Source organism: Parathielavia appendiculata (assembly GCF_033297405.1).
Source record: "Parathielavia appendiculata strain CBS 731.68 unplaced genomic scaffold N657scaffold_3, whole genome shotgun sequence".
NCBI lineage: Eukaryota > Fungi > Ascomycota > Sordariomycetes > Sordariales > Chaetomiaceae > Parathielavia > Parathielavia appendiculata.
Window position 1 is genome coordinate 356,170 of NW_026944222.1, and position 22,247 is coordinate 378,416.

Sequence of the window (22,247 nt, forward strand, 5' to 3'; positions counted from 1 at the left end):
CCAAGATGGCCTGCGCGAAAGCCACCACCTGGCTACGGCTAGGAGCCCTTCCAGACTTTTCTTCATTGAGGCACCAGTCGACTACATGCCTCTCTTGCACAGGACTGAGCCGTTGTTCGTGGACTTTGGCTTGTTGTCGAGGGTGGGCGCTGTAACGGTCTCAGGTAGTATATTGCAATTAGCTGATGACGACTCTACGAGTACACTGAACTTGGGGAAGGAAAGAAGAGATGTGAGACTCTGGTAGCTCGAGAGCCAATTTATCCTCACAGGTGTGCGCTGCTAGAAGGTTCGACACTGTGGGTCAAGTGGGAATAGCTTCATCCAGGGGGTTTGGTGGACCGTGCTTGTACGAGAGCTGGCCGAGGGTCACCGAGGCCCATCTGGGGCCCAGCCCGTTACACTGAGCTCCTTATAATACCAAGCTATAATCACAGCGCATTAGCCGTAACATATCCCGAAGATTCGTCTCGAGTTGTCTATTGCTACCAATCACTATTTCTTACTAAACATAGCCTCTACTTCAGTATTAGTAAGGTACTCTCTACCCAGTATAGGAGCGATTATATTGATAGAACTGTACAGGGTTCTGGTATTGTATCATTCCTCAGTGACGGCAAGTGGATTATAATCAAGTTAAACCGACTTGGTATCGCAAAGAGACACACATACGACCTAACATCCAGTCAGACCTCGGCCTCCTTGTCACCACGCAACTCCGCGATGTCACAGTTCCCCTCACTTTACTGCTGGTTAGGGCTCTGGTCTCTGCCCAGGTACCGGCTTCCCAAGGCAGCCTTGAAAGTTCACTGTAAGCACATCATCAGCAGTCAGATCCATTCAGGTCGTCACTCCGTATTAAACACACCTTGATTGCAGTATATCGACATAGCAACCTGAAGGAAGACCGGGCATTTTTACTCTCTCGAGTAGGTAACAGCATATGCTAGCAAAGGCCCTCGATAAGCCTCTCGTAATATCTTCGTTCGCATATGTACATCCTGCCATGGGACCCAGTATCAATGCTAACTTGCCGATGCCTGTGTGCATCTCCGCTCCTCAACTACCAGCCCTTGAGGAACGTCCTGCCCCATCTATATTCATCATCTGCCAGTGAATCCCTTGACGATGAAGTCTACGGCAGAATTGATGTAGCTGGGACGGATGTAGGTGAGGTGCCAGTATGTGCAGTTTCCAGCGTTTGGATCGCAAACCTGACAGGGTGAAGACATAAAAGTGGTGAGTCAAATGATCATCAATGGTCCATCCGAAAGAGGGTCATCTCTCACCGGGTCGCCAGGCGCGCAGATCTGCATCGCCTTGTCGTTCAGCCCGGTGGGAAACCGGCTCAGGACCGGTCCCAGGCGGTGATAGCCATCTCCAAACATGACGAGAGACTTGATCCGAGGATACAGGTAGAGCGGGATGTCCTCCGCGGCTGAATGCATGACTGCTGCGCCCTGGGAGTAGCCAACGAGCGAGAAAGTCTGCCGCGGGCAAGAAATGGCTTGGCGTCTGAGGCGGTTGACCACGTCAGTGGCGCCTCGGCGAACGCCAGTGATGTCCGAGCTGGCGGGATACTGTTCATGAAGTAAGAAGACGACAACCCTTTGCAGGTAGGCTGAAACCTTATCACTCACCTGCACAGGGTAGCCCCTGGCGCCGGGAAGTCGGAGAGTCGTGTTGCTGACGACCGGATCGCCGACGACTACGCCGAACTTGCCACCATTGGCGTAGTTCGGCTCGCCCGTTCCGCGAGCTGATGCGTGTTACCGTGTCTTGTTTGGAAAGAAACAAAGGAAACGCCAAGCAGCCCACAGATGTCACTTACCGACGAGAATCTCGTAGTCAGAGCACCCAGCCGGAATATGCGCGGGATTCGGGGGGACCCCAGCTCCGAGGTCCAGGTCAGGGACGTCGGGACAGGTCTCTTGGCCGAAAACAAGACTCAGGGACACGAGGGAAAGAGCAAGGATTTTTGTAGACAGCATTGTGATGAAGGGGAATTCGCTAGGATCAGGCTAATTCTGGTAGGATCTGGGACTGTGGATGGACTGGTGAACTATGAGTTAGACTTGACCCTCGTGGTTGATGGGGGGTGTTTTATACCTTTGGCCCTACTACGTCTACACTATCCAAGAGTAGCCCTCTCTTCTGCGGTCTTGTAAAGTGTTGAGCCTCGGGACCTCGGTAGTAGTCTGGATGCCTCGACGTTCAAGTTCAATGTCACCCTCTCCCAGTGAGGAACGCCAGGATCTCCGCAAGCCATGCCTAAAGGAGGCGATGGCATCTCACTGCGGTCCCCGATCTCCATCAAGAAAGTGGAAGCCCTTGAGAAAGCATTGAAGCTTCCCATCGTATGGCGAATGGCAGAAACCTGGAGGTACGCACCTGGTATGCAAGTGTGTGGCCTTGACGACTCATAGGTCGCTCCAGAGCCTCGGCAGTGGAATGCACCCCAGAATTCGCAAATATGACCTAAAAGGGTAAAGTCCTGAGATGCGTCGAATTACCCCTCCTTCTCATTTATCTGATGCTTCCCATCCCCCCTCCTCCTCAAATATGCCCAATTCAACAAGCATGACATCTGTACCTCGGATAGAGTTGCCTCTCCCAACCGAGCCAGCGCACCGATGCCCAGAGCAGAACTGCCTCTGAGGTGGCACTGTGATGGTCGGCCGCACGCAGTGAGAGAGTCGGCTGTAGCATATGTCCTGCAAGAGGATTGAATGGTTAACAAAGAACCTGAAGAGGCTCATAGAGCTGGAGAGTTTCCGCGTATAGTCAGAAACAGACGATAAGTCCTTCCTGCTGCCGCTTGCTGAACGGCACCCCGTTGGGCACCGGTTGCTGCGGAATTATTAAACTTCTGGACCCACCTGCTGCATTTGGAGGTGCCCAGGGTTGGTCATTGGTCATGCAGCCCGGAGACTCCGGGCCGGAGTAGAGAACGCCAGAGTGGAGAATGGCCGAGGAAAAGACACGACCCTTTGGCAATACGGTGTGGTAAAGATAGAAAACAGCGCCCGCAGTCGTTTACTTGCTTGGGAATGTCTTGTTGCATACACCAGTTCAACCTAGTACCAAAGCTGTAAGTTGACTTGCGGAGCCTACTTGAACTACAATGCCAAGCAAGCATTAAGACCCGCGATGGTGGATTTGGGTGCAAATGATTAACATTCCAATATCGTCTTACATTGCCTTCTGTCTCATCCCAAAGCCTCTGCCGTGGGCAAGTTATTTACAAGACAATGGCCTTGCTGAGGGCAGAAGACCCATTTGCTGACCAGAAATACGCACAGTATTTGCCCTATTTTGATGCCCCGGGAATTTTGGAAGTGTGCGGCGCCCACATCATCTGGAGGTAAACCCGAAATTTCCTCCATTCTTTCGACGCTTCATCTTTCTTGTCTTCTTTTTGTTCCATCATCGTCACACCTTCCAGCAAGATGACCAGAAACAACAACCATAACCGCAATAGAATGACCAGTCCTAGGCGCGCGGGCAACAACAATCGGTTCGGGTTTTCTGGCCGAGGCAACCGACCTGGCCAACGCGGCCGCAACAATCGCATGAACAGTCGACAGATACCCAGTTTACGGACTCGATGGACACGCCCACCGAGTTCGAGTGGAGGCATGCTGCCTACAAGTCAAGTAGTGCCCTTCTTAAACTTTCGCAATCACAAACCAGGTGCACGGTTCCGTCAATATCAACATACATCCATCAACCCTTTCTACACCGTTGCGCCGCCTCGGTCTTTTTCGGTGTTCCCACCTTCTCCAGCCCCAAACCGACCGACAACCTCCCGGGTTTGGCATGAAACGCGGCGAAAATCACCTTGGATTCGAGCAGCAGCCCACCTTGCCGCCCACCGCACCCCTCGAACCCATGAGGACGAGACGTGCCAACCGCCAATTGTCTGCTCCCGAGGCATTCAGAGCCAACAAGAGACAGAAAAAGGGCGAAAGGTCCCAGAGTAGGCAACCGAGCCCCAGGGATTCCGCCGACACAGGTCCCGCCCGCCCCGACGATCTGCCGGCGTCTGCTGCGATCAGAGAGAAGAATGATCCGAGTCCAGCCCCGTATACCGACGAGAGTTTTTGAACGAGAGCGTGTCACCTTTTTTCATCGTTTTCAAAGCGGTTCGATGCGCTAGATTGAGGAAACCAGGCAAACCCTTCTTGGCGACGCCACCGGCTTTTCCGTCATCAAGCGCGAAGACATTCGCAAGGCTGATCAGAGCAAGGCCGGCTTGATGACGGCTTACAACATTCAGAAACCTCCCATTGCTGGTTCAGTCACGACTTGTGCCTCCACGCCGGACAAGCCCATCACGGAGGAGATGGACAACCAGATGAGTTCAGTGGTGCCTGGGCGGAGCAGCAACGAGGGCGCCGTGTCGGTGGTCAAGGTGGAGAGGGAGAAGCGCAATGTCAAAATCAGAACCGAGAGTCCTTGAGGGCAATGACCTAGACTGAGAGTTTATGTGCACAATGCCACCACGTAGTATTAACATCATCAGAACATGCACTAAGAGTCCTCTGGCAGGCAGTAAAACCTCTCGCAATTTAGCATCGATGATATTTGCTAGAGAGTCCTGACACTCAGACTGGCTTCCATTCATCCTTCCAAGCCTTCTGGAGGTGCGCCCTGGCAGCATCCGGGCTATTCCCCCCCCCCAAAAGTCGCATACCATAGGAAGAACACTGCCAGCTCGAACGACATCGGGGTAATCACCACCATCATCGACCACCTGTAGTATCAGCTGTGCGTAGCCCCGCGGACGAGCCCCAATGTGCGGTGGGCGATGAGCTGGATTGTTCGCATGGGAGACGGCCTCGTAGGGTAATGGAGGGTTCACCCCGTGAGAGAGGCACGTTCGGGAAGCGGGCGCTTGGCTTGAGGGGTAATCCTGTGATTGGCGCTGTTCGGGTTTCGAAGATGACTTCACTCGATGAGTGAACCCGCGTGTGTTATGATGAAGCAGGATTCTTGCCAGTTGGCGGCGTGGAAGATGAGAAGGCAGATGTTGAACTAGGCGGCCTTGTCGGCTATTTATTGTAGGGCTGTGATAGGAGATGTTAGTGGTAAATGCTATTGAGAATGGGGATAAAACACACCTCGGTTACGTCTCCTATCGGCCCGTCTAGAGCTTCCCAGTCTCGGGACGCTGGTTGTCTGCGAAATGCGCAGGAGCACGCCGGTAGCCGCTCGAGCAAGCCGTCTTGTATATGCGCGATCTCGAGCAGTTCCGTTGACTCGTGGTTGAGCAGCTGCTCGCTGGCGGCAGCTGTTCTTTGCCTGGGGAGTGAACTCCGCCGCTCCGCAGTAGCTGCTGCCAACCAACAGGCCAATAGTTCAGCATTGGTTCTTCTCTCAACCGTGTTTGCGTCCCTGCCCTGGCTCTGACAACCGCCGATCCTCGGAACCGGAATCAGCGTGCCAGATTCCAGGCGGCACCGCGTCGAGGTGCAGAGTCCGACTTCGCCGCCCACCCTCCTCTTCCCTTTGCCCGATGTATCTGGTGGTGGTGCTAGGCCTTGCCTTCCAAATAAACTATCCTACTATCTCTCCCAATGGATAAGGCCCTCTTGACTTTACCCGTCAGTTCATCATCGCTTCAATAATCCAGCTCCATCGACGACCCGGAACTACCGTTATCGGCCAAAGAGTGTAACGGGCTGGGCCCGGTGCGAGCCTCGGCGACTCTCGGCCAATACCAAGACCCCTGATGAGGCTATTCCCACTCGCCCCACAGCACACCGAACCTTCTAGCAACGCGCTCAGACCAGCGCGCCGACGAGGATAAGTATGCTTGCGAGCTACCAGAGTCTGTCGTCTCTCCTTTTCTTCTCCAAGTTCAGTGTACTCGTAGAGTCGTCATCAGCTAGTTGCAATATACTACCTGAGACCGTTACAAAGAGCACCGAATCTCATCCAAGCTCAGCGAGTTGCCAACCCCACCAAGCTGAATGATTTTCTTATTCCATGTGGTTAATCGTTTTCCAAAGGGTATTTCTTTCCCCTTAGGGGCAGTCTGTATCTCCTGTGAGGTGTTTCCCTTTCAGTCTTCGATGGACATGCAGGTCATTGTAAATGGCCACTTGTGTCCATTGCGACAACATCCAGGTGCCACTGTGGCACCTGCCCGATGCGTCTTGTGACAACTCCATGGAGCCGTTTTCGTTCTTCCCGCTTCGGTCTTCGATGGACGTGCAGTCAATGTAACAACAGCCGTGGGGCATCCAGTGAACTGTGACAATTCATCGATGTGCATTGCGACAATGCCCCGTTGGGTCCACTGTGACGACGCCCAGGTGTGTCCATTCCATGACTGTTGCCCCATCTGGAATTGTGACAGCTCCTTGAAGCCGTTACCTCATCCGGGTAACTCATGTTCGGTGCCTGCCGTCGCAATTTGAGCAGGTCAGCCTCGTGGGGATGATTCTGTTTTTGAGAGGCAGAAAAAAAAAGAAAAAGAGAACGAAATAATGCTTTAACTGCGCGCCAGGCAATCATTGGGTCATCCCAGATGTGGCACGCCGTGTGGTTCTCTCATCACCAAGGCTTCTGGTTATTTCTCAGGCGCTGATAACAGTTCTTCCATCGCGGAGGAACTTCTGTTTCTCGCTCCTGGTAGAAGGCAGCTTCGTTCAGATAGGCCTGGGGCGGCTTACACTCGAGTGGGCGTTTCTTGCGGAAGTTGATCCAAAGGTCGGCCGCCCAGTAGTAGACTGGGCTCTTACTATCGCTACAGGTGCTGTCTTTGTTTGAAGAAGCGTTTGCACATCAAGGTCGCGAGGTCCTAGATTAGTTCCCAATGGTGCTTCCTGTCGAGGTGGTTTTCTGCAAACTTCAGCAGCGTCACCGCCTTGTCGCAGGCGTCTGGCCACGACACGGAGCTGGAGTCAATATCTTTGGCAAACTGACTTGAGATTTGGTGATTGAGTTACGCGGGCCACCAGGTTTCTCCAGAACAGCAGTGTTGCGTGCGCAGGCGGAGCTCCATCTGGTTCATGATATTGAGGACTTCTCGATCGTGCAAACAATCGGCGAACTGGAAAAGTAAGATATCTGTGCAGCGGATAAACCTGGTTTTGTTACAAACAATATCCGCCAACTGAGGTGTCTTTGGTTCATTGTGTTCTTTTGGTCAAATTGCGACATTTCGCGTGGTTGGGTGGATGGAAAAGGAAACTGGAGGTGCGGGATTTTGTTCAAGTCAAATCTCGAGCGGGTTCCGGGTTTTCCACGGTAGACTTTCCGGTCTTCACACTGGCACCTTTCAGATTGTGGCCTGCACCTCGAGGTAGGAAAGCTCGAAAAAGGGGCAGGGCAGCCTCAACAAGCTCTCCCACAGTGCATGTCGGTCAAGGTCGACATGAAGCAGGTTTCGAAGCTCGAACATTATCACTTGAAAACTCTCAAGGTGGTCGGAATACATAACTTAGGGAGGTCAATACCTACATTACCTGACTTAGCTTGACCGCCTTGTCCGGTGACGAACCTGAGGTCATCGACAAACGGCCGGCGATCGCGGCCACGAGGCATGTTGAGGCGCACCCGGTCGTCAACGACTCAAATGCCGAAGTCTTCCACTTCGATCTGTACGAATTGTACCTTGAGAAAAGCTGAACCGACCAGATCTGTCTATCGACTCTCCACACGTACCTGAGGGCATCTGCCGGGCGGTTTGGTCGGATTGAATTAATGGTGCCCACATTTTCAATTTCAACATCCGTGTATGGTTTCCTCCCTCCCTCCCAGCCGACTTTGACATTGACATCAATCTTTAAGAGTAACTGGCGACTGTTGCAAATTCTGGGCTGGATATCCATTCAACTACTCACCACTGCACTCCTCCAGTCACAATAAAGGGACACTGCGCCCTCATCGGCATCCCCTAAGAGTCCACAATGCTGTCCACCCAAACCGTCCTCTCCTCGACCTCGACCCCACCAGAAATTATCATTCGGATACTCCCGGGATTACGACAGCTTTTAACAGCTGTGCAATCTCGTCTCTGTGTCCCGCCAAGTGTACTCGGTCTGACAGGCCAATGCCTCCTCGATCATTTGGCACGTGGCGCCAAAGGAAATCCTGCTCTTCGACCTTGCTTTAGGTCACGGTATGTCCGTTACTTCTAACGCCGTGCATTTGTGTCACCTGATCTGACATGAGCAGGTGGCTATAGGTTCGCGCTACTGCTCTGGTTCACGAGGCCTATTCGGAAGGGCGACTCCCTCCAACGATCCGGCCGCAGGAACTCACCGGCCACCTAAAGGAGCCGAGTCTCGGAGAGTTGAAGGAGGTGCTGAGTTTAGACCAATTCATCCGATACAGGAGTGCAAATATAGATTCGGGGACTTCGGGCTGGAAGAGGAGTGCTCCCAATCCTTTGGTAAGAGACAGACGAGCTTGCTGTTCATCGGCGCCATCAACGCGAGCCCGTACGAGGAGGATCAGGTGGTGGACGTCAAGGCCTGGAAGGCGAGGTTTTACCTGATCGCTTATACCACGCTTCTCCTTGGGCGCGATTCTATCGCGAGCATACACCGGGCTTTTCGCCTCACGCGTCAGAGGCGCACTGGCAGGTGCGTCAGTATACGGGCTTACAAAGGGCGGCTCTTGAAGAAGATGCGCTTTTATGCCGCCAAGGGCTCCGACAGTTTCGACATGTCTCAAACTGAGGTTGATTACATGCGCCATTTCGCTGTAGCGCACTTACGCATAGATGTCCGGGAACAATCCGAGGTATTTGAGGGGGCTTGCGGACTGGTTCATCGAACACAACTTTGCGGAGTCAGAAGCTCGCGAGCCATTTGAGCCACCGAGCTTTCAACCCCTGGTCTATACCAAGCTGTTGGACGAGGGCGCCGGCTCCTGGCCGGAGGCCACACTCTTGTCGGAATCGTTCGCCCAAAGATCAACTGACGAAGGCAGAATCGTTTTCAGGACAGCCACGCAACGCATTCACATGTTCAACTTTCTGCTGGAATGGTTGAACAGTTCAGATGCAACAAGGCCGAGCGTAGTCGAATGGCTCGCCACTGGAGGCAGAAAGGGAAGGCGACGGCTATCTTGCTTGGCCCTTTCTAGCCCGAGGAAGTTGAGATGCCAACTGAGGTCTCCGACGGTCGAATCCCCGCACAAGAGCCGACTTGATCGAGTCCCTATTTCCTATCTGCAGAGAGGGCTTCGACGATCTTCAGGACTCCGACCACTTCAGGAACGAAGAGAACACGCTGGGCTCGGAGGGTCCCTACGTTCCCCTATACCCCTTGAAATTCTTCGCCGTCCTCCTCGTGAAGGACTTCGGCCTGCGCCTGGTCAAAGGAGACATGGCGTGTACTGGGCGCCCATGATGGAGACGGAAGCATCTGACGATACTTGACGGATGCTGCGCTCAACCAGGGCCCAGCTGCGGTTGATTGCAGACTTGTTCAGCTGCGCAATGATTTCTCGCGGCTGCAACTTCAACCGACCGACAGCTTCCTCGGCCGCGCCGCGGGCTCTTCAAGGGCCCCAACATGAATCCTGTCGCGCCAACCCGCCAGATTCCCGGCGCCTTCATTGACACGCCGGGACCAAACACGGTCCGGCGGAAGCTCAGCTTCAATGAGTCTGCTGGCCCAAGCGCGAATGGGTATAGGCGCGTTGCCACCGTCAATCCCCGAGTCGATCTACGTCCTGAGGTAAGGAACCAGTGATATGACATCAGGGTCCAAATCCAAGCGTCCTTTTCCGACTGCTCACGTGCTTCGCGGAATCCCACTTCAATCCAGTGTCTATCAGACTATCACTCACTGCTCGTTCTCAAGAACAGGTTTCATATCATCGTAACAGGTTTTCCGGTCATTCTATGACGGATTTATACATTTATCGGAACCTTCAGCCCTGTCAGCACAATCATTGACCTTCTCGGGCCGGGGCGGTGGTCTCGGACAATGGCCAAGCAGGCCACCCAACGATGTATGTCTCAGAGTCAGGCATGGAGATCCGAGCTTACTTGATGTCGCTGGCCGAGTTCAACCGTATATGGCATGGAAGCAATGGGGATTATCACGTGGAGGTTTCGGCAATCCCGAGGAGCTCACCCCCGTTTGCCTACGTGAGAGAATATATCTTCAGCATCCTACCTCCCTTTCACGGAGAAGAGTTTCTCAAATTCTTTTCTCCGAGTTCATAGTCTGCCTTACCCAACCTTATCCAAGCCTTCAAACACCTGCAACGCTACTCCACCACTGTCTAAACATGAAGTTTCTCAGCACGATCCTCTTTGGGGCTGCCACCATCAATGCTTGCTGGAGACAACGCATACAGGTGCAAGAACGCTGAAGGGAGTGGCTTCGAGGTGTATGCTGTGATTACGCCATCTGCAACAATGTCAACGGAGAGCTCTGCTATTGTCCCCCGAGCGAAACCAGAATGGAACATTCAAGAAGGAGTGCGAGAACCACGGCGACAACTGGTACTGGAGCAAAATGCTAAGTGAGTATAACGAGCTCCCGCATTATCAGTTTGTGTACCTTATTCTAATGATTCTCGGAGTCGGGTATAGGCGAGGAGCATACATGTGGAGACTTGTTGCTGCTTCGACCTCCTCAGGGTAAGCTCGTGAGGTAAGGGCAACAGAGCCCTGAAGGGCTCATGAAATCGCGGCGAGCGGGGCGGATGTTTTTATCGGCCTCTTGAACATGGCTTTCCCTACGCACTCGACTGTATTATGGGGAATGCTCGCCGGGACACTTCTTTGTGGGTCTCGAGCCTGATAAAAAACTCTGTGAAGCAGGAGTCTCAGCCAGGGACGGTGTTACAAACGGTGACAGTAATAATAAACGCGATAGTGTGGGTGTTGGAGATTACCGATCAGGTAGTAGTGGTAGTGGTGTTGGTGGTAGTAGTGGTAGTGGTGTTGGTGGTAGTAGTGGTAGTGGTGTTGGTGGTAGTAGTGGTAGTAGTGGTAGTTATAAACTAATCAATCATTTCTCTTCCTGCAAGGTGTGGAAATCACATAAAAAACCGTTTTCTTATAAGAATTAACGTCAACTAACGTTAGACATTAAATTGAAGTCACTTCTCTCCTTATCGGAACTGGAAAATAGTTGCATTAACATTATTTTCAACACCTCCATACCAGCCAGCATACCTTAGCAAGCGAGCCTCACCTAGCAATCTGGACGACATGTCACACACAATTCCAGGTTCAACTCGAACCACCAACGCTGCGTCCCAATCCATGACCCGCACACCGATCATGCGCCACAGGCTGGCCACAACTTGGAACTTGCAAAACCACCCCAAACTTTCAAAGTTGGCCGAGCCATGCGGGGTCTGGGGCCTCTGGGCATCCCAGGAGCACTTCAAGTTTTGTCGTTGTCCAGTCTTTGATCTGGAAGCTACTGTATTTCGCCAATCACAAAGCGAAGAAACACCGCCACGGAATGCACCGATGTGCGTCCATCCACCAGACCCAGCGACGATCATGATTCTCGCTGCTCCCATCCTGTTGTCCATTCCTTTCGCTAACCACACGTTTTGAGACCATCATGAGCTCGCAACCCCTCAAACCTCACCCCCAATATCGAATCCGCTCTCATTGATTGGGGCTTCTCATGTGTGAAGCCAACCTCTCTGGCTTGGCTCCCGCAATGACAGGGGCATTGTGTGGTGGTTCAGCAGCTGAGGTGGGACATGCCCAACCAAGACGAGCTCTGATCTGAAAACCTGACGACAGTGGCGTCAGGATGCCGCCTGAACATACAATTGACGCACCGGTATGACATAACCCCAACAGCATTTGCGGGAGTGCAACTTCCAGGTGTGTTGTGACACGTAGCGTGTGTCTCGGGTTTCGCTGTGGATAGACGGCGAGTCATCCAATCCGAGGCACTCCCGGGGAGGGATCGCGATCTGCATGTGCGCCGATCCTTCCGCTAGGGGATTGGGCCGAGCCGTGGGAGCGTAATCTCTTTTCAACCTTGTGTCCGGTCTGGACAAGATCTCCGGGCCCGGGGGGATCCTCCGCGAGGATCTACCACTCCCCAGGGAGCATACCCCAGCCCGTCCTCGTGAGTCTACAGATATAACATGGGTGTACGACCATGGCTTGGGTGCAAAAGCAGGCTATCCAACACCCTCTGCTCTCCCCTCGTTGGCTTGGTTGGCGACTTCCCTCACCACGACTCACTCCCACGACAACATCAGGATAGCAATTCACAAATCCAATGCGGGGTTTCTCTGCATTAGCGCTCAGCGCTATTGCAGCGGCGGTTAGTGGTGCTGCCCTGCCCCGTACCGATGGCCCTCCGGCTACTGATTTTGATGCCGTCATCGTGGGTGGTGGTCCTGCTGGGTTGGCCGCGCTGAGCGGTCTGGCGCGCGTCCGACGGAAGGTTCTCCTTATTGACTCGGGCGAGTATCGCAACGCGCCAACAAGACACATGCATGATGTTTTGGGCTTTGATGGTAACTATCATTCTTGCTGTCTTGTTCTACCTACTATGCTCTTGGCTAACATAGGCGCAGGCGTCACCCCGGCCTACTTCCGCTGGGCAGCACGCCAACAACTCAGCCATTACACCACCGTGACCATGATCAACGGTACCGTGGTCAAGATCAGACCAGCCAACGAGCAAAACACGCACTTCATCGTCTCCTCGCTCAACCCGCAGGGCACGACCGAGACGAACATCACCGCCCGCAAGATCGTTCTCGCCACGGGCCTGCGCGACATCCTACCCAGCACACCCGGCATCCGCGAGAACTGGGGCCAGGGCATCTTTTGGTGCCCCTGGTGCGACGGCCACGAGCACGCGGACCAGCCGCTCGGCCTGCTCGGCAGCCTCGACAACGTCCCCGCCGCAGTCCGCGAGATGCTCACCCTCAACAAGGACATCATCGCGCTGGTCAACGGCACCGACACGCCTGAATTCCGCAACCTGACGGAGACGAAGCAAGCCAACTGGCAAAAGTACCTACAGATCCACAACGTCCGCGTCGACAACCGCACCATCACGCGCATCACCCGTCTGCGGAACGGGACAGATGGGACCGAGGACCCGAGCTTGCCTACCGTGGCCGAACATGACCTGTTCCGGGTCGAGTTCAGTGAGGGCGACCCGGTGGATAGGGCGGCGTTCTTGGCGGCGTTCCCCTCGGAGCAGACGTCCAAGGTCGGCGAGGAGATGGGTGTCCAGCTCTGGGGCGGCCGGCTGGCGGCCAACGCAAGTGCCGGTCTCATGACTAACGTCCCTGGGGTGTATGCGGTGGGAGATGCCAATTCCGATAACACTACCAATGTGCCACATGCTCTGTTTAGTGGGAAGCGGACAGCGGTGTTTCTGCATGGTTCGTTCTCCCTTTTCGATTGTTTGCTTCGAAGTTGCTCCTTTTCTGGACCAACACCAAACTTGCTCTGGCAGTTTGGCTCAGTTCTCTTCTATCAAAACAGCAGCTAATAACATCCCGCAGTGAGGCTGGCGCGTGAGGATGGCGAACGCGAGTTGAATGAGACCGAAGTGTCCTCAGACAAGGCCACAACCAATGCTGCGTCAAAGAGAGATCTTGAACACGCGGCGCGGTCATTGTGGGAGACCGTCAATGGCGAGCCTGGGGATATTCTTTACGCTGGTGAATTTGACCAATAGGCGGCACCTCGGATGAAGAGGGCCTGGGTCGATCATTGATGATCGCCAGGCACGATCTGGCGGTGAGTGACAAGGTCAGGGAATGGGTAGAGATCTTCCGGCGTTTTCATCCGATCCCTCAAAGTTTGTCCAGCCACCCGGCCCATGACAAGCACTCATGCAGCCGTCTTGTCAAAGTGGACCCTTGAAGTCGTGTTGGCTCTCCGGTAACGGTCCTCTAATTGCTAATTGTCTGGGCTTTTGCCTCCTTCCGGTGCAGCCGGTTCCGGCAAATATCAGACCAAGGATTAATGAAATAAAGTACGCTCAAACAACTCTAGATTTCACTCTTTTCATTCCCGGTCAGCATCATGGTGATACAGATGACCAACAAGAGGTCCTGCACTAGGGAGGAGAATCCGCGTGGTTGGAACAGCAGCATGCATGTTGTTAAGTTTAGAAACATGGCAAGGAGGACGAAGCATAGCGGTAGCATGAGAGCAACAACAATTAAGCTTCTATTTAGTGCCGCCAGTTGCTCGACTAACATGATAATTACCTAGCATATTAAATGAGGCTATGAGAGGCTGGGCAGCTGTCCCTGGTGCTTCTAGACGCTTCCGGCGCTACGGTGCTCGATCTGTCTTTATCCATAGACGGAATAGGATCCCGTTGTCCTGCAGTAAGACGGACGCAACTTGACACGAGATGAGGAACGGACCTTGTACTGAATGAAGTTTTGTCGCTTAACCCCGGATTTAATCCCAACAACCAACAACAGCGAAGGAGTTTTTATTGCGGATGTGAACCAGACCCAGCAGCCCAGGTACAAGGCTGGTCTGACGGGATAAAAATAGGTCTTTCGGTGATATTGTCATATTGACATCCAGCAAAAACTAACTCACAGAGTCCTTCAACAACGGTGATGATACCCCGTGCTGCCAAACTCAGCACAACGAGCCGAACCGCGCCAATGCTAGCGTTGATGAGAGTCCACAGAGCGGGATCTTGCCCATTCAATGTCAACATCGAGACCATGGTGAGGATGAGAGACAGGTATAAAGACCACATCTTCGTCGTCAAACCGGACTGACTGCTCACCATCATCTTCACCATCGGGTCAACAATCAAGCTTATTCCTGAGCCTTCAAACAACTCCAAGCCGCAATCTTCATCATGAAGCTCCTTTCGCTCCTCCCTTTGCTCCCGCTTGCGGCGGCTGCCCCCACAAACACCCTTGCCGCCCGTGGCCTCAGCGTCCCCAGCGCTGTCCCCGAGAAGGTCCGTGTGGTTGGTGTCTCTCTCCTCGGCTCCGGCTGCCCCGCGGGCACGGCCGACGTCCAAATCGACGCCACCAAGACCCTCCTCGAAGTCACCTTCTCCGAGTACATCATCCAGACCGGCCCGGGCACCAAGGCCGCCGACTGGCGCAAGAACTGCAAGCTCACGCTCAACCTCGAGTTCGACGAGGGCTTCTCGTACGTCCCCCGATCCATCCACGATGACTGACTCCGTCCAACTCGATCCGGTCCAGAAAAGCTGACCAAAGACCAACAACAACAAAAGATTCTCCACTCTCGCGACCGACATGCAAGGCTTCGCGCAGCTGCCCAAGGGCTCGCGCGGCCTCTGCACCAACACGTTCGACTTCACCGGCATCCAGGGCCAGTCGTACTACTCGCTCGCCCTGCCCGGCCCGCGCGAGGGCCCCTTCACGCTGAGCGCCAACCCGGACGTCGTCTCGTGGTCGCCCTGCGGCGGAACCACGGCAATCATGAACATGAACACGCAGTGCAACATCTCGCCCACCCGCGAACAGGCGCTCATTGCTGTATGTCCCTTTGCCCACCCGAAGTGCGGCAGGAAACCCAATGTTACGGAGATTGTTGCTGATGCTTGTGGTGGTGGCGGGGAACAGGTCGATCGCATCAGCGGCAAGATCACCGTCAATGTCTCGCTCGACTGGCGCAAGTGCTAAGGGGTGGAGCAGGGCTGGGGATGAAGGGGACGGGACGAGCCAGGGAATTGTTGGTGAGCGATGTGGTCTTGATGAGGATAACACCTGGTCATGTCTCATGCCAGTCTCAAATCTGATGATACGATCATCTCTTTGCCTTTTCTTGCCTGGTCTGTTCCCACAACTTCTTTCCTGGAGGGCAGAAGCTGGCTCTGGAGCGAGCAATGAGTCTGGTGCTACCGAGTGATATAGAGTGAAAGTGTATAAAGCCACTATGCTGCCACACCCGGCTCGGGTCCTTGGCCAATGTAGATTGCAGTTTCATGTTTATCCGAGTCTCTGCACCCGCGGTTAGCCCTCCGTCGCGCGTAAGGTATTACGGTTAAACGGGACAGGACCCGACCGAAGTTAGAGAATCCGATCTTGCGACGCACCAGTCTTTCCTCTTATCCTTGCCCCCGTACCAAGCCTTCGACTAAGTGTGCAGCCCTAACCACCTGTCCGAGGGTCTGTCGTGCAAGGCAATGAGCAGCTAATGCTGGGATCTGCCGCAGGCTGCAGGTATATGATGACGTGTGGAGAGTCGATAGATGAGATCCGGTCGGTCCAGTTTTCTCAATGTACCACTCGTACAAATTAAAATGGAAACATTGATCATCAGAGTCGTTGGCTACCGGGTAAGGCTTCATACCTTTCATGCCCGCGATAGTCGGTGCCGCCGTCCATCGATAACCTCAGGTTTGCCCGCGAATGTGACCTCAAGCTTCAGGTTGTCGAGGACCTCGTGGATCAGCGTTTGGCATAACTTGCGCTCGTCGAACGCATTTCCACGCGAGCCGTTTGCCTGCTTGCCACATTGACCCAAGACAAGGGCCGTGTTGCCCGGTCCTTTTGCTGCGCTAGTTGGGGTGACTTGCGCTGTTGCACACAAATCGGTAGCTGCCGCAAAGATTGCGGAGCTCGCGTCGGGCTGCAGCAACCCCGCCCAAACAACCATCTGGCGTTTACCACAAGCATTGACTGAACCCATGGCACGGCGAAAATCTGCCCGCGATGGAACTCTCAGGGACACAGGCAGTCTACACCTTTTTCAGGACATCGTGAATACTTGCCAGAGTGCGGCGACAGAAAACGCAGTCTGTTTTCCCTGTCGTTGGCGAGCAGAAGGTGCTGCCTGGCCACGACACCTTGACGATTCTCTCGCATCAAGCTCAAGATCCGTGACGGAGACAAGCTGCGCAGCGATTTGCAACAATGCGTCGAGTTCCTCAACCCCAGCAATCAATTTCGCCACGTATGACGCGTGACCGTTGCTGGCTTCATGCTCGACAACCCCGGCCAGATCCGGCGGGATTCTTCCCGCTTAGCAGATGCAAACCCGGCCAGTGACGCCGGCGGTAACGACAGCGATGATGATGACTTGGTGCCTGACCTTTCAGTGTCCTTACTCTCGATGCCCCGTTTCACAACAGAGCATAAGCAGGCTCAACACGACGCCTGGGTGCCGTTTGCGCAATTTCTCGCCCAGCTGCCTGGCTTGCAAGATCTGGTATACGCTTGTACCAGTCGAACACCGGCCTGCGTACCGACAGCACTGCATCAACATCACTCAAGAAGCTGTCTTCACATGCGGGCCTTCATCCTCTCCAGTCTCGACCACCAGCAGGTCGAACAAGTCCACGGCATCGATCCGGACGAATTCGCCCTTGTCACGTCGCCGTGCCTCTACCGCATCAATACCACATCTGAGATCGACACCCAATCTGCCTTCGCCTAAACTTCGACATGGAAGCCATAGACCGCATGGTGTCAGGAAGAGCCCCTGCTTTGAAGAGGGTACGCATCGATGGCCATGACCGGTGATGCTTGCAGATGCCCAGACCGCCCTGGAAGGGCTTCTTCCTCGAGGAGCCCCAGCATGAACTGGTCGAGTCAAAGCCAGCCCTCCTTGAGAGCCTGATCTTGTCCAGAAGGTACAACACCGATATATGGTGCGGTAACTTGGACGCCTGGGATCATCGTATCAGTTTTGGTGACCTCCTGTGCCGTGAGCTGGAGAGTTGGAAGTTGAGCGGTTCCAGTTCTCATGATATCTCAGTTCTGGCGTCTATGGCCGCAGCTGACAAGTTTCGCTTGCTTCGAGAGCAGGATCTGACGAGAAAAAGGGCCATCTCGATATGCTAACCATCGAATGTCTTCATGGCCTGCCTCCCTTCCAAACTCCAAAGCTTGACGGCAGCTTCGGCCAGGGCACGTTCGAGGCGGGCCTTCATTCCCATGGCCCGAGCCTACGCAAGTTGCATTTGGTTCTCGACAAAAAAGTGGTTCTCCCCTACTGACATGTCCGCGAGATGCAACAGCGGTGTCCCAAGCTCGAAGAGATTAATTTATGCGTGCGTCGTCACTGAGGGCGGCCCGGAGGAGATGGCTATCTACAGGGCCCTGGGGAGAATGCCTCCGCTGCGGCGCGCCAGGCTGTTTCTGGACTGCTGCGCTCTGTGCCTGCTCATCGATCGGGAATTGGTAGTTACTCGATAAAATGCAGCGGACTCGCAAGTATTTCAACAACTCCGGGATCGACGGGATTTGAGCTCACGCAATCTTCCAAGGGATAGCAGGCATTGCGCATTCACTTTTGGAGCGGCTCACCATCGAGACCTGTGGCAGCAACTTCACTGGGCCCTTTCTTGAATGTCCCTTGATATGGTTCCCGCGCAACTGGGTCTGCACTAGATATAGCGCAGGGGGCGAAGTGACGGTGCGAGAGTTTCGAGACATTCCGTGCTCATCAAACAGCTTATATGAGCATTTGAGGGAGAAAATACGACAGGTGGTCGACGAGATTCGAGCCATTTGGTCAGGGTTGTTGCCAAGGAGGGCTAAGGACTGGAGAGGTGAAGGGTGTAGCTTCCCTCTCTCGGATCAGGAGGCCGAGTGATAGGCCTGGCTCCTTGCAGAGTGCCTACCAAAACATGGCACCACGATTCGCCCTCACAACTGGCTCACCACTGCCCATGAGCCATCATCCAGAGTGAGATGCCGTCGCCTAACCATTCCATGGCATTACGACTATAAATAATTATCCGAAATATCCTGGTAACTATCATCTCCCTTTCACTTCGTTTTCTTGAGGCTACCCTCAGCCCTCGGTAGTGCGTCTAAATGGATGAAGCAAGTGCCCCCTGCGGACATAGACAAAGCCCGTGTACGCTGCCCACGCTGAAGCGACAGCGGCCACGGAGATGAGCGAGGGCCACTTGAACTGCTCGGGTCGGGAGAAAAAGATGGTCGATGCAAAGGAAAGGAGCTCGAAGGCGTTCTGCCATGCCGCCTCAACCGAGGAGAATGCGCCGCGAATTTCAGCCTCAACTTCCTAAGCAAATTGTCAGCCATGTGCCTTCCAACCTCTGAAGGTCTGACTTCAGCTCCCACCTCCTGGACGATGAGCTGCACACAAAGGTCGAAGCCTCTCAGGCCCAGACGGCTGAGTATGGTACCAGCCATGAGGCTGCTGGCCGAGGCCCCGGGCTTGCCATTGAATATCCAGAACAGAGCGGTACCCGCGATCAGCGTGGTAAGCTGGCAGCTGCTGAGCCAGAGGCCTGCCCTCACGGGCCCGACTCGTCCCATAAGCCAGGGCGCCACCCATGTCGACAGCACTTCAAACCCAACGCTCAGGGTCCTTGCAAGACCAACCTGGGTGGCAGAATAGCCCACCGAGAGCAGGTACGTCACCATCTGGCTCGCAAAGCTCAGGACCGTGAAATAGAGTAGGGCACCGGCGAAGGAAGCCAGAAACGCGCGGTGGCGGAAGTAAGTTCTGAAGTTCTCAGCAGTCTTGCTAAAGAGGCCATGAATCCGCCTCCAACCTCTGGCAAACCGAGGTTTGGGCACCTGTTCCTCATCGATATCGGCTGCCTCCGGTCGTGGCTCGTGCTTGGGTTCTTGTAGCTTTGGTACCTCATGATACACTCGAGCTATCGCATAATACTCGACAACGACAGAAGTGACATTCATGACGAAGTTGACCATGATGGCGGCTTTGGTCGAGGAGCCGTCGATCAATGCAATGAAAAGGGGGCCAAAGAGGTTGCAGAACAAGTCAATACGCCGCATTTGGGCATTCATCGTAACCAGGACCGTGTGGTTCTTGGCTGCGACAATAACAACCTGAGGTTCCGTGAGCTGTGGTCAATGCTTCTGCTCGACTTACGTACCCAGTCCTTCTCAACAGCCACCATATTCATGATAGAGGACAGCTTTTCAATGCAGGCTAAGAAGCATAAAAGCACAAGGATGCCGGTTTCTCCGCCGTAGCATAACGGCAGCCCGACGGCGAAGCTGTAGAGGATCACGCAAGATGCTGCCACAGCAAGGCGCTGGGAAACTTGACGATATCAACAGAAAGCACACCAAGAGAGAGAGCGAGGTTTTGGGGGCTAACCAATGGACACTCTGACAACCTGCAGCCGGTTGCCCGTGTCGACGTACTGTCCGACAATCGGGGCAAAGAGAATGGCGGCAAGCCCGCGGGTTAACGCGTACAGAGACATTAGAAGCAACGTCCCCGGGAAGATCCTCGCCAGGTAGAGCACAGCGCCGAACTCGAAGACCCGAGAGTTCCACGTCGACAGGAAGTGCGAAACGTAGAGACGGCGAGCAGTCCAAACTGGCACTTGGCTTGTGGACTCAACCGAGTGGTTTTCGAGCAAAGGAGTCCGTCCGTCAACGCCATCCTCGTCGCCTCGGGGACGACGAGTTGCCATCATGGCCGCCATGATGTACAAGATGCGATGACTCTTGCTACTTTCAAAGATAGCGGTGATAAGAGGCGTTGTTATCGATAGCTTTTTAACTCCGGCACCTTGTTGCCCATGGACCACGTCCACACGTCCAGCCGATGTCAGAGGCTCGGAGGAGAGAAGTCTTGTGAGTCAAATGGATGGATTTGATGCGGGACAATGATCCTTAGTCGCCCCACGTGCACATCAAGGTCCTTCTGTGGATATCCATCAAGGTTCTCAATGTCCTCTCGAGCCAATCCTCATCGGCCATCGCCCATGCTGTGATCAATCGAGCATGCTAGTGGCATCACTGGCATTTGCGGTGAATCATCATTGAATGTGGCTTTATCAACGAGGTCCCCGAGTTTCTCAACGCACTTCACGGTAAGGATATTGAGCTTTCCAGCCCATCGGTAAATTCTCCCAATCACTATTAGCGCCGCTAGTCTGCCCACCCAACAGGTTTCGAACCATCCATTGACCATGGCCAACCTTTCAGCACGATGTACCCGACTCGCCTCGAGCGAGCGATTCGCGAGATCCTCCCAATCTCCGTTCTAGGGTCTCGAGCATGGATCTTTGGCGGAGAGTTGCTCCCAAGACAGCCAGTCGACAACCGCCTTGACCTTATCGAGCTCACGTCTAGCCAAGGTGAGCACCGGGACCAACATCAGCAGCTCCCTTAATCTCGACGGCCATGGCAGTTGGAGGTTGGTGCTATTTTATAGCTGTTCGTGCTGAAAGGGTACAATGCCAGGCAGTGGGAAGAGGGTTTGAGAAGTTATGGCATCTGTTGAACTGAGCCCCACATCTCTAGAGGCTACAAGCGTCTGGATAAAGTGTCTGGTTTCACTGACTTCCATCTCAACTTCCCTCCCTTAGGAGCTCAATTTCTTTCTCAGGGTTTGCATGTCCCATTTTGACCACCAAACCGATTCCATTGAACAACCTCTCGCCATACGCAACTCCACAAAGGTGAAAGAACCATCGTCACTGCGAAAGTACCGTAATGGGAAAATGCACCAGGCGGGTATGATACTTCGCATTCCAGGGATACAATCTGCCGTTGATGTGTCAACTAGCATTCCCACCGCAAGTAGCATTCCCAGCACAACTAGCGTTCCAAGCGCTCCGCTCTCTGATTGGCTGGTAATTCTTTCGGTCATGCTCAATCCGGCTGGTCGATCAAACTGTGGCAATTGGCGCTAGTGTAAGCCACTGTAAGCTACCTAAGCCACTGTTCGCGGACGATGACAACTCACCATACCTAATCCCTTTTGAACAACGCACAAATGCTGGACATGAAGATACAAAACGAGGAATTGAGTCTTCTCTTTTTCTTACTGTTCTTAGTAAGACATCATCTAACGCTAACGTTATTCTTAAACACACATTATATACTGCCACTGGCATCAATCGGATGCGGCGATACAAGCAGAAACCCGGCGGAGGGTGACACACACCGGAGTCGGCTCGATCATCCATCAGGAGGACCACATCAGTCATTCCAGTTTCTCGGCCCGCTCTCCTCCGAGCCCGCCAGCCGATTTGAAGCAGGATACCACTGGCTGCAGTCTGCGGTAAGCTGGGCAGTATCTTGATCGGTCAGCTTGCTACATTGTTTTCAGATATCGATACAGTTCAGTAGCATCTTTGCCACGGAATCCCCATTCCTGTTCTCATGGTCATGCTACATGCCTGTAGTCACTGTTCTCATAATTGTATCATAGGCATGTGCTCCAGCATATAGGTCTGGTTGCACGCCCGTTCCTGTCATCTAGCTCTTGCTCTCTTCGTAGGAATATTGATCTTGTATGTGCGAGCTGACCAGACCTTGGGTGGTGCCCGTCACAATCTTTAAGACCTCTCTCTACT

At 53.9% G+C, this 22,247-nt stretch overlaps 10 protein-coding genes across 10 annotated transcripts; 6 read left to right on the forward strand and 4 right to left on the reverse strand.

Moving 5' to 3' along the window:
- Nucleotides 1-1,147: 1,147 nt before the first annotated feature.
- N657DRAFT_269163 (carbohydrate esterase family 5 protein) lies at nt 1,148-2,156 on the reverse strand. The gene is made up of 4 exons (XM_062786540.1): nt 2,110-2,156; nt 1,832-2,054; nt 1,641-1,759; nt 1,148-1,580 (listed from the first exon to the last, which is right to left on the reverse strand). The coding sequence occupies exons 2-4, from the start codon at nt 1,989-1,991 to the stop codon at nt 1,245-1,247; spliced, it is 615 nt and encodes a 204-aa protein (XP_062649299.1). The 5' UTR covers nt 1,992-2,054; nt 2,110-2,156; the 3' UTR covers nt 1,148-1,244.
- Nucleotides 2,157-3,044: 888 nt separating this feature from the next.
- Nucleotides 3,045-4,173, forward strand: N657DRAFT_269306 (uncharacterized protein). Its single transcript, XM_062786541.1, has 2 exons — nt 3,045-3,091; nt 3,303-4,173. Exon 2 carries the CDS (start codon nt 3,450-3,452, stop codon nt 3,981-3,983), a length of 534 nt encoding a protein of 177 aa, XP_062649300.1. The 5' UTR covers nt 3,045-3,091; nt 3,303-3,449; the 3' UTR covers nt 3,984-4,173.
- An 845-nt stretch (nt 4,174-5,018) lies between these two features.
- Nucleotides 5,019-5,668, forward strand: N657DRAFT_642260 (uncharacterized protein). The gene has a single exon (XM_062792306.1). The coding sequence runs from the start codon at nt 5,107-5,109 to the stop codon at nt 5,410-5,412; it is 306 nt and encodes a 101-aa protein (XP_062649301.1). The 5' UTR covers nt 5,019-5,106; the 3' UTR covers nt 5,413-5,668.
- A 2,062-nt stretch (nt 5,669-7,730) lies between these two features.
- Nucleotides 7,731-8,774, reverse strand: N657DRAFT_642263 (uncharacterized protein). Its single transcript, XM_062792307.1, has 2 exons — nt 8,188-8,774; nt 7,731-8,131 (listed from the first exon to the last, which is right to left on the reverse strand). The coding sequence occupies exon 1, from the start codon at nt 8,710-8,712 to the stop codon at nt 8,227-8,229; it is 486 nt and encodes a 161-aa protein (XP_062649302.1). The 5' UTR covers nt 8,713-8,774; the 3' UTR covers nt 7,731-8,131; nt 8,188-8,226.
- A 3,333-nt stretch (nt 8,775-12,107) lies between these two features.
- Nucleotides 12,108-13,933, forward strand: N657DRAFT_662060 (pyridine nucleotide-disulfide oxidoreductase-like protein; the record flags this gene model as incomplete). Its single annotated transcript, XM_062795120.1, has 4 exons — nt 12,108-12,165; nt 12,253-12,471; nt 12,532-13,353; nt 13,477-13,933. 4 exons carry the CDS (start codon nt 12,108-12,110, stop codon nt 13,650-13,652), a joined length of 1,275 nt encoding a protein of 424 aa, XP_062649303.1. The 3' UTR covers nt 13,653-13,933.
- A 510-nt stretch (nt 13,934-14,443) lies between these two features.
- On the forward strand, nt 14,444-15,862 carry N657DRAFT_591126 (uncharacterized protein). Its single transcript, XM_062789901.1, has 3 exons — nt 14,444-15,109; nt 15,198-15,462; nt 15,550-15,862. Exons 1-3 carry the CDS (start codon nt 14,808-14,810, stop codon nt 15,607-15,609), a joined length of 627 nt encoding a protein of 208 aa, XP_062649304.1. The 5' UTR covers nt 14,444-14,807; the 3' UTR covers nt 15,610-15,862.
- N657DRAFT_642267 (uncharacterized protein) lies at nt 15,856-16,669 on the reverse strand. The gene is made up of 2 exons (XM_062792308.1): nt 15,992-16,669; nt 15,856-15,927 (listed from the first exon to the last, which is right to left on the reverse strand). The coding sequence occupies exon 1, from the start codon at nt 16,616-16,618 to the stop codon at nt 16,283-16,285; it is 336 nt and encodes a 111-aa protein (XP_062649305.1). The 5' UTR covers nt 16,619-16,669; the 3' UTR covers nt 15,856-15,927; nt 15,992-16,282.
- Nucleotides 16,670-16,909: 240 nt separating this feature from the next.
- On the forward strand, nt 16,910-17,365 carry N657DRAFT_678637 (uncharacterized protein; the record flags this gene model as incomplete). Its single annotated transcript, XM_062796090.1, has 1 exon — nt 16,910-17,365. The coding sequence occupies one exon, from the start codon at nt 16,910-16,912 to the stop codon at nt 17,363-17,365; it is 456 nt and encodes a 151-aa protein (XP_062649306.1).
- Nucleotides 17,366-18,681: 1,316 nt separating this feature from the next.
- On the reverse strand, nt 18,682-20,387 carry N657DRAFT_591127 (uncharacterized protein). Its single transcript, XM_062789902.1, has 4 exons — nt 20,033-20,387; nt 19,806-19,975; nt 19,021-19,758; nt 18,682-18,961 (listed from the first exon to the last, which is right to left on the reverse strand). Exons 1-4 carry the CDS (start codon nt 20,364-20,366, stop codon nt 18,728-18,730), a joined length of 1,476 nt encoding a protein of 491 aa, XP_062649307.1. The 5' UTR covers nt 20,367-20,387; the 3' UTR covers nt 18,682-18,727.
- A 487-nt stretch (nt 20,388-20,874) lies between these two features.
- Nucleotides 20,875-21,083, forward strand: N657DRAFT_642269 (uncharacterized protein; the record flags this gene model as incomplete). The annotated part of the gene is made up of 1 exon (XM_062792309.1): nt 20,875-21,083. A coding segment is annotated over one exon (184 nt), but the record flags the coding sequence as incomplete, so codon positions are not given.
- Between the last annotated feature and the right edge of the window lie 1,164 nt (nt 21,084-22,247).

Coding starts and splice junctions, on each gene's coding strand:
- N657DRAFT_642263 (XM_062792307.1), bottom strand. CDS start 8,712: ATGGCGCATGTAATCAACCTCAGTTTGAGACATGTCGAAACTGTCGGA.
- N657DRAFT_591126 (XM_062789901.1), top strand. CDS start 14,808: ATGAAGCTCCTTTCGCTCCTCCCTTTGCTCCCGCTTGCGGCGGCTGCC. Junction 15,110..15,197: donor GAGTTCGACGAGGGCTTCTC/GTACGTCCCCCG, acceptor CAACAACAAAAG/ATTCTCCACTCTCGCGACCG. Junction 15,463..15,549: donor GCGAACAGGCGCTCATTGCT/GTATGTCCCTTT, acceptor GGCGGGGAACAG/GTCGATCGCATCAGCGGCAA.
- N657DRAFT_642260 (XM_062792306.1), top strand. CDS start 5,107: ATGGGGATAAAACACACCTCGGTTACGTCTCCTATCGGCCCGTCTAGA.
- N657DRAFT_269306 (XM_062786541.1), top strand. CDS start 3,450: ATGACCAGAAACAACAACCATAACCGCAATAGAATGACCAGTCCTAGG.
- N657DRAFT_591127 (XM_062789902.1), bottom strand. CDS start 20,366: ATGGCGGCCATGATGGCAACTCGTCGTCCCCGAGGCGACGAGGATGGC. Junction 19,759..19,805: donor TGGCTGTTGAGAAGGACTGG/GTACGTAAGTCG, acceptor ACGGAACCTCAG/GTTGTTATTGTCGCAGCCAA. Junction 18,962..19,020: donor TGCAGCTCATCGTCCAGGAG/GTGGGAGCTGAA, acceptor CAATTTGCTTAG/GAAGTTGAGGCTGAAATTCG.
- N657DRAFT_269163 (XM_062786540.1), bottom strand. CDS start 1,991: ATGCTGTCTACAAAAATCCTTGCTCTTTCCCTCGTGTCCCTGAGTCTT. Junction 1,760..1,831: donor TGACTACGAGATTCTCGTCG/GTAAGTGACATC, acceptor AACACGCATCAG/CTCGCGGAACGGGCGAGCCG. Junction 1,581..1,640: donor CCAGGGGCTACCCTGTGCAG/GTGAGTGATAAG, acceptor CTTCATGAACAG/TATCCCGCCAGCTCGGACAT.
- N657DRAFT_642267 (XM_062792308.1), bottom strand. CDS start 16,618: ATGGGTTCAGTCAATGCTTGTGGTAAACGCCAGATGGTTGTTTGGGCG.